The 14,551-nt window shown below is 35.7% G+C and overlaps 6 protein-coding genes across 6 annotated transcripts; 3 read left to right on the forward strand and 3 right to left on the reverse strand.

The window, feature by feature from the left end:
* Nucleotides 1-168: 168 nt before the first annotated feature.
* Nucleotides 169-1,834, reverse strand: RPLP0 (60S acidic ribosomal protein P0). The gene is made up of 2 exons (XM_760728.2): nt 1,593-1,834; nt 169-1,469 (listed from the first exon to the last, which is right to left on the reverse strand). Exon 2 carries the CDS (start codon nt 1,466-1,468, stop codon nt 530-532), a length of 939 nt encoding a protein of 312 aa, XP_765821.2. The 5' UTR covers nt 1,469; nt 1,593-1,834; the 3' UTR covers nt 169-529.
* TpMuguga_01g02685 (uncharacterized protein) lies at nt 1,820-6,357 on the forward strand (the record flags this gene model as incomplete). Its single annotated transcript, XM_061305257.1, has 11 exons — nt 1,820-2,057; nt 2,166-2,323; nt 2,555-2,687; nt 2,795-3,032; nt 3,189-3,324; nt 3,459-3,671; nt 3,701-3,778; nt 3,808-3,950; nt 3,988-4,052; nt 5,029-5,799; nt 5,918-6,357. Exons 1-11 carry the CDS (start codon nt 2,021-2,023, stop codon nt 6,355-6,357), a joined length of 2,412 nt encoding a protein of 803 aa, XP_061161946.1. The 5' UTR covers nt 1,820-2,020.
* A 1,278-nt stretch (nt 6,358-7,635) lies between these two features.
* TpMuguga_01g00297 (uncharacterized protein) lies at nt 7,636-8,205 on the forward strand (the record flags this gene model as incomplete). Its single annotated transcript, XM_061304970.1, has 3 exons — nt 7,636-7,900; nt 7,933-8,027; nt 8,110-8,205. The coding sequence occupies 3 exons, from the start codon at nt 7,636-7,638 to the stop codon at nt 8,164-8,166; spliced, it is 417 nt and encodes a 138-aa protein (XP_061161546.1). The 3' UTR covers nt 8,167-8,205.
* Nucleotides 8,206-8,425: 220 nt separating this feature from the next.
* On the forward strand, nt 8,426-8,824 carry TpMuguga_01g00298 (uncharacterized protein; the record flags this gene model as incomplete). The annotated part of the gene is made up of 1 exon (XM_760732.2): nt 8,426-8,824. The coding sequence occupies one exon, from the start codon at nt 8,426-8,428 to the stop codon at nt 8,822-8,824; it is 399 nt and encodes a 132-aa protein (XP_765825.2).
* A 704-nt stretch (nt 8,825-9,528) lies between these two features.
* obg (GTP1/OBG family protein) lies at nt 9,529-12,772 on the reverse strand (the record flags this gene model as incomplete). Its single annotated transcript, XM_061305289.1, has 9 exons — nt 9,529-9,908; nt 9,942-10,122; nt 10,267-10,545; nt 10,574-10,680; nt 10,722-10,831; nt 10,938-11,004; nt 11,034-11,118; nt 11,907-12,157; nt 12,187-12,772. The coding sequence occupies 9 exons, from the start codon at nt 12,770-12,772 to the stop codon at nt 9,529-9,531; spliced, it is 2,046 nt and encodes a 681-aa protein (XP_061161947.1).
* A 120-nt stretch (nt 12,773-12,892) lies between these two features.
* On the reverse strand, nt 12,893-14,538 carry CHIP (U-box domain protein; the record flags this gene model as incomplete). The annotated part of the gene is made up of 6 exons (XM_760735.1): nt 12,893-13,001; nt 13,031-13,134; nt 13,214-13,348; nt 13,731-13,906; nt 13,972-14,101; nt 14,233-14,538. The coding sequence occupies 6 exons, from the start codon at nt 14,536-14,538 to the stop codon at nt 12,893-12,895; spliced, it is 960 nt and encodes a 319-aa protein (XP_765828.1).
* Nucleotides 14,539-14,551: the final 13 nt, after the last annotated feature.

Raw genomic sequence — 14,551 nt, forward strand, 5'->3', positions numbered from 1 at the left:
AATAATACACAGTAAATAACACTTAACACAGTGGTAAATAGAGTAATGAATAGAGTAGTAAATAGAGTAATGAATAGAGTGGTAAATAGAGTAATGAATAGAGTGGTAAATAGAGTAATGAATAGAGTAGTAAATGGGTAAAGAATGTTATGAGATTGAAAAGAGCTCAGAAAGTGGGAATCATCAAGAGGGTAAATCACCTTAAGCAAACACTGCGAATGTTTCTATACCATTCATCATCGCTCTTTTACTATACATTTATTGATTCACCATACCGTTACAGCGTCAGAATGTTAGTATACTAGACTCAGTACTATTAGATGTTAGTATACTAGACTCAGTACTATTAGATGTTAGTATACTAGACTCAGTACTATTAGATGTTAGTATACTAGACTCAGTACTATTAGATGTTAGTATACCAGACTCAGTACTATTAGATGTTAGTATACTAGACTCAGTACTATTAGAATGTGTAATCAGAGTGAAAGGTGTAGAAAACTGAGAAGTTTTGAGCAAGCACCGTAACTTAATCAAAGAGTGAGAATCCCATGTCTTCATCTTCTTCCTCTTCTTCTTCCTCCTTTTCCTCCTTCTTCTCTTCTACGGCCTGTGACGTAACAGTACCACTGGCGGTACCACTGAAAGCGTCTGGATTTTCTAGAAACTGTTTCAGTGTGGACATTTGCGGGAATGTGAACTCCGAGTCCAGTACGAGTGATATGCAATTTTTGAACCCTTCGAGTAGTGCGTGGTCTACGGATAGGCTGGTGGGATATCCCAGCTCCCTGGCCATGGCGTTGGCGTAGCTAACGCCGAGTTTAACCACTGATAAAATATCCTCATCGGTGACGTCAAGCACTGAGGCGTCTGAGATGGCGCCAGAGTCATAAATCTTCTCCACCTTTAGACCATAGGAAAAGGGTTTAATATTTAATTTCTGCAGTAGTGTCGCGCCTGACGCCGTGACTTTATCATCTTTTTTTATCAGGTGGACTTCATTTTGGATTTCAATTTGGCCCTTGACGATCTTAGTTGAGATCCCCAGCGCCTGAAAAAATGAAGTTTGGGACGGGTCCAGGCCTGTGGAACCGGCCGGGATAAAAACATCCGACGGCGCAATTACGCCCTGCTTGGCCGGTGCCGGGACTCTGTTGTTCAGAATAACTTCCCTGACCTCCATGGGATCCGCTTCACAGAACACAAAGCCAGTGTTTAGCTTAACGCACTGGGCCACCTTTTCCACGTCAGGCGAGTCCGGGAAGTTCTTCTGCAAAGCCGTCCTGATGACCGTGTTTTTACCCATGAGAATCGTCGCCATGCCACGCAGGGAATGGCGCACAGAAGCCATCTGACGCGATCCCACGTGGTCCACACTCACAATCAAAATCTTCGAGTACGTCCTCATCAAACTCGTCAGACGCTCAAAATACAACTTCTTCTTCTCACTCTTCGATACCTTCGCCATTCTACAACTCATTTCAACCATCTTCATACTTAATTATTCACATTATTTATACTAATTATATTATATTAATTAATTATATTAATTGTATAAATTGATTATATAAATTGTATAAATAATTTATTACAAAATTATGTAGAGAAAATTACTTTGGAGATACGATAAAATTTGTGGTTTAAAATGTTAAAAAATAATTATGGAAGGGGTTGAGATTGAAATGGGATGGTGGGACAGATGGGGTGGAATGTCGTAAATTGCCAAATGATTCCAAACCAAACAATTACCAAATTAACCCCAAAATAATAATTAAATAATTGAATTAATGGTAATTAATTAAATTGTGGTAATTTTTAAATAAATGCCGTGAATGTGTCAAATTAGACAATTCTTTTTTTTCCCAAAATATATACATTAATACATTATTATTTTTACATTATATTTATTTATTATGTATATAAATTTTAAATATGAATTATTCTGAATTTGGCACCTGAGATATTCATTTTTTAACACTATTTTTTCCATTACACATGAATTTACATTTTATGTTAGGACATGGATGAAAAATACAAATCCCTAAAATCCAAACACGGTAATTTCTACACTTCACATTCTTTACATTCTTTACACTTTTATTCTTTACACTTTTATTCTTTACACTTTACGTAATTATACACCTGAGTATTAAATCCTTGTTTAGAATTGTTGAAGGAGGGGTTTAAGAAGTTGTATAGTGACTATGAGACTGTGAAGAATGATTTAAGCGCGAAATTGGAGGAGTTTTCCAAACTCCACGAGGAAAACTCTCAACTCAAACACAACTACGATCTTCTACTCAATGAAATTAATCAACCCACAGTATCTCCCCCTCAACTCTATTTACCCCTATTTATCCCTATTCACTTATTTACCCCTATTTACCTATTTACTTATGATTATTTAGTTAGGTATTGTGTGTTGGGACCTGGAGGTACCGGGTTCGAACCCCCGTACCACCAACCATCCAATATCCCATCCAACATTCTTAATATTTCGTAAACTCATAATCACACTACTGTAACAATTATTACACGGTTAAATATTTGTTAGAGGTTGAAGGGCGTGCAATCGTGGACGAATGCGTTAACGTTGATCAAGGGCGGGACTGACACCGATACTCAGAAATACATTGATGAAATTAACACACTCAAAGCCAAACTCGAATCCACTCTCAAACTCACAGGTATTCACAACCCATTAACCCATTAACTCGTTAATTATATTAATTGTGTTAACTCGTTAACTGTGTAAATAATGTGAATAATGTGAATAATGTAAATTGTGTGACAGAAGCAATGGATTTGGAGAAGAGAGAGTTGGAGCGTGACATGGAGGACATGAAGGCGAAGCACGGTGTTGTGGTATCGGAGTTGAAGGATAGGTTACTGGGCCTGGAAAGTATCCTCAAGGATTTACAGGAACAGCTGAACAAAAACGAACTTAAACTCACACAGTACACCAGTGACATCAAGTCACTCAACACCGAACTACAACATAAAAATCATCAAATATTCCAACTACAACTATTGTAACTCTCTTATCTATTCTATAATTATTGTAGTATATAGTTATTTATTATATAGTTACTTATTATATAGTTAGGGGTATCTCCCTATGGCAGTCCCCCGGGGTTGAACTATCCGGGCCAATTTCCGCTTGACTTTAATTGTGTTATTATGTGTAGGATGGAGAATTCTAGAACTGCGTATGAGTCTGAAAAGCTCCAGTGGGATAGGAAATTAAATGAAAAATTCAAGTTTGACCTTCGCAGAAATCCACACATTAATCTCAACAACTCCTACCAAAATACCACATCACACGTATTCACACTTTAATCTACTCAGTTACCACAGTTATAGTAGTTTACTCATTACAATTATTACAGTAGTTAAGTTATTACACTTGTTAACTTATTACATTAGTTAGGTTATTACAGTGTTATGTTGTGTTATAGGAGATGTGTGTGGATGGTATGAGTTGTGGCGAGTTGAGTGGAAGAATAATTGCGTCATTGAGTGAAGTGTTCAAGAGTTGGAGTAATTGTCTCAGGTTTATTCCATCCGGAGTTAGTTCGGATGCTTTCTCAACCGAAAGTGACTGCACATTTGTCACGCTGTTCACTCAGGACTTACATCTTTTAAGGAATCTCGATTCTACAACACGTGAAGTAACCAATTAACACACAATTATGATTAGATCGAGGGGATAATAGTGAAGATATGCCATGGGCTGGAGTTCGTTCAGGCCACTGGGTACTTCAAATTATTCCTCCAGGTAATGAAATATTAATAAAATTTGGTTAGTTAATGAAACAATTGATCAAACATCAGAGGATTTACTTTTGCCTCGAGAATTTTTTAACACATTTTAATCCTCAGGACGGTGGCAACAGTGGCACCATTGGCAACAGTTGTACAAGTGTCACCAGTGGTGAAGTAAATTTAATGTAAGTGGTTGGGTAAATTGTTGAAAAATGTGTTTAGAAGAGTGTTTGGATCGTTTGATAAAGTTTTAACGAAATTATACCAAAGATTCAACTCTATCATCTGTAACATTTTTATACCACTACATACTCTTTATTTTACCCCTAAATATTCTTAATTAGTGTTAATTTTAGTCTTAAAATAGTCATTTTTACCCCTAAATAGTCTCTAAATAGCCTTAATTTACCCCTAATTACCCCTAATTACCCCTATTTACCCCTAATTACCCCTATTTACCCCTATTTACCCCTATTTACCCCTAATTACCCCTATTTACCCCTAATTACCCCTATTTACCCCTAATTACCCCTATTTACCCCTAATTACCCCTATTTACCCCTAATTACCCCTATTTACCCCTAATTACCCCTATTTACCCCTAATTACCCCTATTTACCCCTAATTACCCCTATTTACCCCTAATTACCCCTATTTACCCCTAATTACCCCTATTTACCCCTAATTACCCCTATTTACCCCTAATTACCCCTATTTACCCCTAATTACCCCTAATTTACCCCTAATTACCCCTAATTTACCCCTAATTACCCCTAATTTACCCCTAATTACCCCTAATTTACCCCTAATTACCCCTAATTTACCCCTAATTACCCCTAATTTACCCCTAATTTACCCCTAATTACCCCTAATTTACCCCTAATTACCCCTAATTTACCCCTAATTTACCCCTAATTACCCTTAAATAGCCTTAATTTTGGCCTTAAATAGCCTTAATTTACCCTTAAATAGCCTTAATTTTGGCCTTAAATAGCCTTAATTTACCCTTAAATAGCCTTAATTTTGGCCTTAAATAGCCTTAATTTTGGCCTTAAATAGCCTTAATTTTGGCCTTAAATAGCCTTAATTTTGGCCTTAAATAGCCTTAATTTTGGCCTTAAATAGCCTTAATTTTGGCCTTAAATAGCCTTAATTTTGGCCTTAAATAGCCTTAATTTTGGCCTTAAATAGCCTTAATTTACCCCTCAGTTACCTCTAAATAGTCTTAATTTTACCCTTAATAATACTATTAATATGTTGTAGACATGACAGAGTTACAAAGTGTAAACTATTCTACCCTTTTAATTAATGAATTAATCAACCAATTCTCCTCCTCCAACACTACTCACACTCCCGACACTAACACAATTGAAAGTAACCCTACTGACGGTAACCCTACTGACGGTAACACAATTGAGTTATTGCTTGGAAAGTGTTACGGTGTGGTGTATAATTTGATTCGTGAGATGTGTGTTTTACTGATGGAGTTGCGTGAGATACTATCGCATAGGATTTGTTACCCTAAGATTGTCAAGGGAATGTTCCTACCATTCACCGGCGGCACTAAGCAAATGGTACAACTCTCCTCCTCAATCACACATTTACACTCACAACTCTCATCCATCACCAAATCACGACTCAAAACCCTTTTCAACAAGATTTTCAACCGTAACACCCGTTGTAACAATAACAATAACAATAACAATAACAATAGTATTAGTAGTAATAGTAACAATGGTAATGTGGTGTCATATGTTGTGAGGTGTAACGAAAAGTTGTTGAGTAGTGGATTGAGGATAGATTTGAAGAGTTTGGAGAGTGAGTTGGCAAAGTTAAAGCGGAGTGAGGTTGAGTTATCGGAGTTAAGGTTAAAATACGCAACGGCGCAGGAGGAACTGTCGATAGTCAGGCTGAACTCGGAAAATTACCTCAAGGAACTTGAATCTCTCAAACAAACCAACCACATCCAACACATCTGCACCAAACTCTTCCAACAAACTTTCAACAAATACTCCACAAACTTTTGTAACAAAGGTAATTTTTACACTATTTCCTGGTTCCCAGCTAAATAGTTACATAATTTAGGAGTTACCCAAATTAAGCCAGTTTTGGCCCTAACAGTACTATCTACCGTGACTAATACTCTCTTTAGAACCTTTTGCGAACTCTGTAGAAGCTTCTGTGACCTCTGTAGACGCCTGTGTTCCCTCTGTAGACGCCTGTGTTCCCTCTGTAGACGCCTGTGTTCCCTCTGAAGATCCTGTGTCTACCCATTTGTACATGTGTAAATTGATGAACAATGTGAGATATTTGATGAAGATGGTGAGTAATTTGGAGGATGTGAATGGTCAGTTAAGGCTGGCTTTGCAGGTGAACCGGGACCAGTACCGCCTGGCCAAGGAAAACGAAGACGCCATACACAGAAACTACAACGACCAGCTCGTCCTAATGAGCGAACACATCACTGAACTAAACAACACAATACTCAACAGCGAATACAAAATCGCCGAACTCACACAAACCAAAGTCTCATGCCCCTCTTGCGGATTCAATAACACCCTCGGTATTCTCTACACAGTTTTATATAGTTAATATAGTAATAATAATAGTATAATAATAGTATAATAATAGTATAATAATAGTATAATAATAGTATAATAATAGTATAATAATAGTATAATAATAGTAATAGTAATGGTATAGTAATGGTATAGTAATAGTAATAGTAATGGTATGGTATGTAGTTAGGAGTAGTGAGGGTATTTCAGGGCATGTCAAGCTGTACTATAGCACTGTGTAGATAGTTAATTACTTTTATTTATAAATTTTCTGATCCTTAACAATGTTAAATCTGTTGATTTATGTGAAAATTTGGAATTTTTGGAATTTTTGAAAATTTTGATTTTTGGCCAAAAAAGCCCCGGGACCCAAAACTGACATTTGGGTTCCGAAAAAAAAAATTTTTTCAAAATTTTTAACGAATAAATTAAATAATTCCAAATCATTCCTATTGATGTTTCAGACATCAAAATGCTTTTATTTATTTCTAAAAGTTAGTTTAAAGTATCTAAAAATCGGTTTTAGTGTGTACTCCAGGACTGTACTATAGTACCTTTAACTACTATTACCCAGCTATTAGAGCGAATTTTACTAGTTATTAGCCTAAATTAACGCTAATTTAACTTTAAAATAGATAAATTATCCTAAATTAAGTTCTATAAAACAACTTTTTAAGCTAAAAAATTCCTATAACACTCCCCCTAAATTATGAAAATAAACATAAAATTCCCTAATTATATCCCTAATACTACTCTTAAAATCCTTATCTAAACATCTACAATTCGATATATTTACTATACTTTGTAGTTATTTGCTTGACATGGCCTGGACAACCCACTCCTGAGAACCTACCTAAACCCCTAAAACTAATATTTACACCCCTAAAACTAATATTTACACCTTAAATATACTGTTTATACCTTTTACTACTATTTACACTGTCTACATATGCCATTAGATTAGTATAATTATATTAGAGCATTCTAGATATGTGTACAGCTACGTTAGTCGTATAGTAGTGTTACTTTACCATTTAACCCCTTGGATAGTATACTGTTGAACCCCTTGGATAGTATACTATTGAACTCCCGTGTATAGTATACTATTGAACTCCCGTGTATAGTATACTATTGAACCCCTTGGATAGTATTTCTGTAGGATCTATGATGGGTGTGGATGATAAGGGCCGTTGTTCGTCCTGCCGCTGTATCATAATATTTTCCTCCAACTAGTCCACACTACACTAACATTTTTTACTCAATATTATCTCCACTAATATCTCCACTAATATCATCTCCACTAATATTTGATATGAAGAACAGACCTGATTATGACATTAGTAAACTGGTGAACAATTCGTGTGTAAAGAGATGTAACGAGTTTATACCGAAATTTAAGGAATCAACTTTACAAGTGGAATCTGACATTAAACAGGGAAAATTAAACACACTCGACTCAAACCTACAATTATACACCCAGGACATTAAATTATCCGAAGATTCCAACTATTTACAAGATTCCAACTATTTACAACCATGCGAACCCCTGGAAGACTCCGAACAGTCGATTTTCCTCGGTAAAATTGTACAATTTTATGATTATTTGCAGATGTCGGACTTGGCGTATTTGACGTTAAGGGTACAACGCCCTCAGAAGAAGCCTTAAAAGAAGCTGGAGTCGCTCTGTTAGATATTAAACCACAGGTAAACCACACATAACTATACATAAACTATACATAAATTAGTCATAAATTAGTCATAGTTAAGGAATAATTGAGCAATTTAGGAAAAAGAAGTGATAATTACGGAAGTTAAGAGTAAAAAATTTACAAATTCTAACTAACAATAAAATATTATTTTTCTATTAATTTATTAAAAATTTGATATATAAATTTATTTTATTATTCTATTGATTGGCTTGTTTTTGTCCATTTAGGCTTAAAGTTAACAATTCTACACACTCATGGTGCATTACACATCCTCCTAATTTTTATACTTAATCATTTTAAAGCCCACTTTTGATTTTTTATAATTTTTAAAGCCCACTTTTGATTTTTTATAATTTTTAAACATTAATTTTTATTGATAAAACTGTGTTGGGGATGGACCTGAGTATGAAATTGCGTAATTTATTCCTGGTGATGGATGCTAAGAAGGAAGGCGTTTTGAACGAGGCGTCGGTGGTTTTAGCTCTTCAATCCATAGGATTTGTAGTTCCCAACGACGTGAAGTCGTCAGTTTCCCCCATGAACTGCACGGAATTTATCAATTTTGGCACTCAGCTGGCCAAGAAATTACCCTCCGACGGCGGCGTCGGGGACTTATACTCGTCACTCGCCGGCTCCAAGTCAAAGAAAGTTGAAATGGCCGAAGTACGCCAAGTCATGGAAACACTCAAACTCACAAACCCCTCAGACCTAGACGTTCTCTCCTCACTCTTAGATCCCAGAAACTCCGGGTACCTCGAATACGATTCTCTCCACGAAGCCTTTAAAACCTAATATCTCACTAATATATTATATACTATGTATTATATACTATTTATTTGGTATATCTGTGGTATAGTGCCGTGGTACCTGGCGGTACTACCTGAGGGTAGTTTGTTCAGGTCTGGTAATACTATAGCCTGTCCTGGCACTAATTACCTGAATTTACTCGTTATAGTATTGTAATACTACTAATTATACTTCATATGTAAACCCAGACACGTGATACCACTATAGTATATATATACACTGTATAATATGTGTATGTAATATGGTATAGTATTTGGAGTATCTTTAGACTACTGTACCTAAGAATATCTTTAGACTACTCTAACTAAGAATACTACAGTAGCATATGATACAGTAATGCCTATGATACCTAAACCCAGACACGTAACACTATACTACCATACTAATGTACCTTAACTATATATTTATACATTTATAGTAGAATTTCTATACTATATACTCTTAACTATATACTCTTAACTATATACTCTTAACTATATACTCTTAACTATATACTCTTAACTATATACTATTAACTATATACTATTAACTATATACTATTAACTATATACTATTAACTATATACTATTAACTATATACTATTAACTATATACTATTACTATATACTATTACTATAGTATTATACCTAATATATTTAATATACATAATATAGAATAGTGTATAAACATGTGTATAATAGTGTGTATGTGTTATTGGAAGAAATTATTGGATTGTGCTGTGAATGCGAGATCTCCGATGTGTATGATTCCTCCTTCTTTTAAGCCTAGTTTAATCAGTTTCTTGTTAACTTTATTGGCCTTTAGGATACTCTTGAGCTTGTCCATAGTCTCGGGTAAGTCAAACCTCATCATCTTAATCTTCCGCTCCAAATAAGGAGAGGATATCCTAAAAGCACCATCAGACTCACAAGTCACTGTGAATTTTTTCCTGTCCAACTTTCTAAAGTCGTCCAAGTCGTCAAATTTAGTCACACTGTCACCACCATCAGTAGTAGTAGTGTGAGTGGTATGGGATGAGTAGAGTTTTTGGAAGAGTGTGTTGATAAAGTCCATGTTCTCACCGGTTTTCGCTAAACACAACAATAAAACCTGTTATATTTTACCTGACAGGAAGTAGATGTGGTTGTGGTTTGTGTGTTTGAGGAAAGTGTTGATGAGTTTGAAGATCGTCTGGTTGTCAATTAAGTCAATTTTATTCAGCAGTATTATCTCGTCCTTCTCAAGTATCTCAGGATTGTACAACTCCAACTCTCTCCTCACAGACATATAATCCCCCAACGGGTCCTACAACACATTTCCACACTATACTCATAACTACTGAATTTACTAATTTAACTACTGAATTTACTAATTTGACTACTGAATTTACTAATTTAACTACTGAATTTACTAATTTGACTACTGAATTTACTAATAGTGTAAGAATACTTGATTGGAGGAATCGATGACGTATGAGAGAGTTTTGGAGTGTTCAATTTGCCTTAAAAAGTCATGGCCAAGTCCTTTACCCTCACTTGACCCGTCAATTAAACCAGGAACATCCACCAAACTTATTCTGTCCCCCGGGTCTGTCACATCTATTTGTTCTTCTGTGTCATCTATTTCTTCATCTGATTCATATCCGCAGCTGTCAAATTCATCTTCTGTCTCCTCAGTTTCCTGTTCCACACTTTCGGCACTGCCAACCTTATCAACCTGGTTAGTATCCTGAAGGAGTTAAAGTGTGTAAAAATACGTGTTGTGTTTGGTTGAGGATGCCGTGGATTGGGAATCTGGTGCTGAATGGGAAATTAGCAACTCTAGGCCTGGCATTTGTCAATCTCCTTATCACAGAACTCTTTCCTACAAATTATCAGTTCACAGTTAGATGATTGTGGTGGTACCAGAGTTGGGCTTCCCGATGAGTGCGATGTCGGAGATTTTCTTATAAATCAACTTTACAACTCTCTTTATCCCCTCCTCTCCCCTCTCACATATCCGAGGCACAACATTACTAATCCATTCACACTATTAATACAATATATAAACACTGTGTAAACACTACACTAGGTAAACAATGTGTATAAAATGTGTAAAAAATGTGTAAGTAGTGGTGATACAACTTGGTGATGAAATGTTTATTGCCTTTGCCGCCTCTACCGCCGCGTGCTACTCTCACTTTATCGCCTAAACTTGATAAATTGTGTGTGTAATACCGTTACGGTGTAGTGTGGTGTGAACGTTACTGTCAGATACGACAGTACCCCTTGGTACATATAAATACATGTCCTTACCCTTGGCCTAATATACATGTACCAATTTTATATTAAGTATTTAGTAGTGTGTTTGAGGGTGTAAATAGGTAATCAGGAGGGTGGTGTCCAGGCCATGTCAAGCACATAGCTATAGTAAATAGTAAGTAGTAAATATAGTATTGCAGATATTTAGATAGGATTATTTTAGTAGTATTAGGTATATAATTAGGGAATTTTATGTTTATTTTGTTAATTTAGGGGAACTTGCTAGGATTTTTTAGCTTAAAAAGTTGTTTTATAGAACTTAATTTAGGATAATTTAAGCTAAATTTAGTGTTAATTAAGGGTAAATATTGGAAAATTTCGCTCTAATAGCTGAGTAATAGTAGTTAATAGTACTATAGTACAGTGCCCAGGTACCTACAATTACCTAAATTTTACATAGCTAAAAACACTTTTTTATAACAATTTTAAGCATTTTGATGACTAAAAAGATGTGCTAAATGTGTTAAAATTGTTTAATTTAATTTTCTAAATAGTCGAAAAATTTTTATTTTTTTCAAAACCCAAATGCCACTTTTGGGTCCAGGTCAAAATGGCCAAATTTCGAAAAAATTTTTTTAAACTAATTTTAACTCAAATCACTCAATTAATCATTGTTGAGAATCAGAAAATTATAATTAACTCGTAGTTAACTGTGTACACAGTGCTATAGTACGGTTTACATGGCCCGGAAAATACCCTCAAATACGTAATATAACTATTATTATTATAGCTAATACAATTATACTATAGAACTAGGTAATAATGGTAAATACGGTAGAAAGTGCGTACGCCGTTCCTGTTGGATCCTTTCCCGTTATTGCCGTTTTGTGCTTTATATATTTTATTTGCCTTGAACCATCTGAGATCGCTTACGGAGTCGTTGCACTCGATGTAAACGTCACCTCCTGGTCCGCCATTTCCGCCGTTTGCTCCGCCTAGTGGCACGTGTTTCTCCCTCCTAAAGGACATACAGCCGTCACCGCCGTCACCGCCACTCACTTTTATCACACACAAATCGACGACCCTGTAGTCACTCCAGTCTAAAACAATTGTACAGCGCTAAAAATACCATTTCCCAGTAAATTCACAGAGGTGTTTACAGAGGAATTTACAGAGGTGTTTACAGAGTTCACAGAGGTGTTTACAGAGTTCACAGAGGTGTTTACAGAGTTCACAGAGGTGTTTACAGAGTTCACAGAGGTGTTTACAGAGGAATTTACAGAGGTGTTTACAGAGTTCACAGAGGTGTTTACAGAGTTCACAGAGGTGTTTACAGAGGAATTTACAGAGGTGTTTACAGAGTTCACAGAGGTGTTTACAGAGTTCACAGAGGTGTTTACAGAGGAATTTACAGAGGTGTTTACAGAGTTCACAGAGGAGTTTACAGTGTGATTGGAAGGATTTATGAAGCCAAATGACTTAATTTTACAAATATTCAAATTTGTTTTATTTGGAATTAGTTTACAATTCGTGAAAATTTTGGAATTGTCAAGAAGTTTACAATTCTCAAGAAGTTTGGAATTATTGAAAAGTTTACAATTGTTGAAGATTTTGGAATTCGTGAAAAGTTTGGAATTGTTGAAGATTTTGGAATTGGTAAAAAAGTTGAGAAATGTGTAAAAAGTGAGAAATCTCAGGATTCCAAAAATTCTCATGAATCATCATTAAAATTAAAATTATTCATAAAAAAATAATTAATAAAAATATTAAATAAAATTTTATGAAATTAACTGGGAGTTAATTAGCAAATTCTATGGTGACACAATAAATTGATGTTATATGGTATAGTAATCATCGAAAGCCCAGGGGTTTTTATCTAGAAAGTCCTCCACGGCCTCCTTTACATGATAATTCGGCACCAAGTCACTCATCTTACACAGCTCCCTAATTTTTATATTATTATTATTTTTTACCTGGTGATGGGATCGTACTCACCGTTACACAGCAAATGCGTCTCCAACAACTTTCTCTCATACGTCAAACCACTCGACGATATCACCGGATCCCTCATCAAACACTATATAACACTATACCATACTATACTATACTTAACTATACACAGTAGAGATGAGTAGATAAAACTGTGTAAGGGGTACCATGGATATTTTACAGCAGAGGTATGGCGGGATATGTTTTTCTTTTGATTTGGCGATGTAGTTTCTAAAGTGTTCGAGCTGCTGAATGCGCTCTCCATACTCCTCCAACTCCATCCTACTCTCCACACGCTCACGCTCTATCAGGTCCTACACATATCTACATAGTATACTATTTACTATACAACTATATACCCCTAGAGGGAGCTACTTTACTATATAAGGGAGAGGGAGAGGGAGCTACTTTATTATATACCCCTAGAGGGAGCTAATTAAATAATACCCCTAGAGGGAGCTACTTAACTATATACCCCTAGAGGGAGCTACTTAACTATATACCCCAAGAGGGAGCTACTTAACTATATACCCCAAGAGGGAGCTATTTAAATATATACCCCAAGAGGGAGCTACTTTAACTATATACTTACGAATACCTAGTAAATAATACTTAAAATACTATAAATAAAACCTAAAATACTTAATACTATAAATAGTATAGATAAAAAATGTTGAAGAATACGTGTATGAAGGTGTAGAATGAGTTGAGAGTGTTATTGAATTGTATGTCTTGAGATTCCCAGATGGCTTTTTTCGCCTTTAATATTTCATTATCTATTTCCTCTATGTACGGCACCTTGTAATGCTCCGATAAACACTTCGCCTTCCTCAACTTCCTCATCCCCTCCACAGGGTCTCCTAATCATACAATCAACCAGATGTACACTATATAAACATTCAATACAGTAAATTTAAGGGATAACCGTGATAAGGAACTGTGTTAAGGAGAACTGTGTGATTTGTACCTAGATTGAGAAGTGCTTGTCCAAGGTAATAATGGGCTTTAACGGAGTTTTCCTCCAGATTTAACGCCTGTCTCACATCCTGCTCTACCTACACAAAATCACATTATCACCAGTTTTAACACTATAATTCTCAATATTAACTGTATAAAAAGTATAACTAGGGTAAAAGGAGTATAACTAGGGTAAAAAAGGTATAAATGAAAAGGTGTAAAGAGTTACAAGATCCCATTTATTTTGTTTTTTGTAGCATAGAGCTCTGTTGGTGTAGAATTCGTGGTTGTGTGGGTAAGTTTTGATGGCTTTGGTGTAGTAGTCAATGGCAGATTCGAGGAATCCTTTTTTGAAGCTTTCGTTGCCTAAATTCCGGAAATCCTCGGCCTTTCTGATGATATTTCTGTCCTTGGGGAACTCGATGTTCTCGCTGGCTGAGTAAATCGCGTGGTCAATGTCGTTAAATGTTATGTTATAAAACGTATCCGGCTTCTTCTCCTCCAGGGAATCCAAACTTATCATCTCCTCCTCCATACTCAGGATTAAG

The sequence above is a fragment of the Theileria parva genome, chromosome 1, assembly GCF_000165365.1.
Source record: "Theileria parva strain Muguga chromosome 1, complete sequence, whole genome shotgun sequence".
NCBI lineage: Eukaryota > Apicomplexa > Aconoidasida > Piroplasmida > Theileriidae > Theileria > Theileria parva.

Bases quoted from the DNA above. Each gene is read 5' to 3' on its own strand.
- RPLP0 (XM_760728.2), bottom strand. From the start codon at position 1,468: ATGGCGAAGGTATCGAAGAGTGAGAAGAAGAAGTTGTATTTTGAGCGT.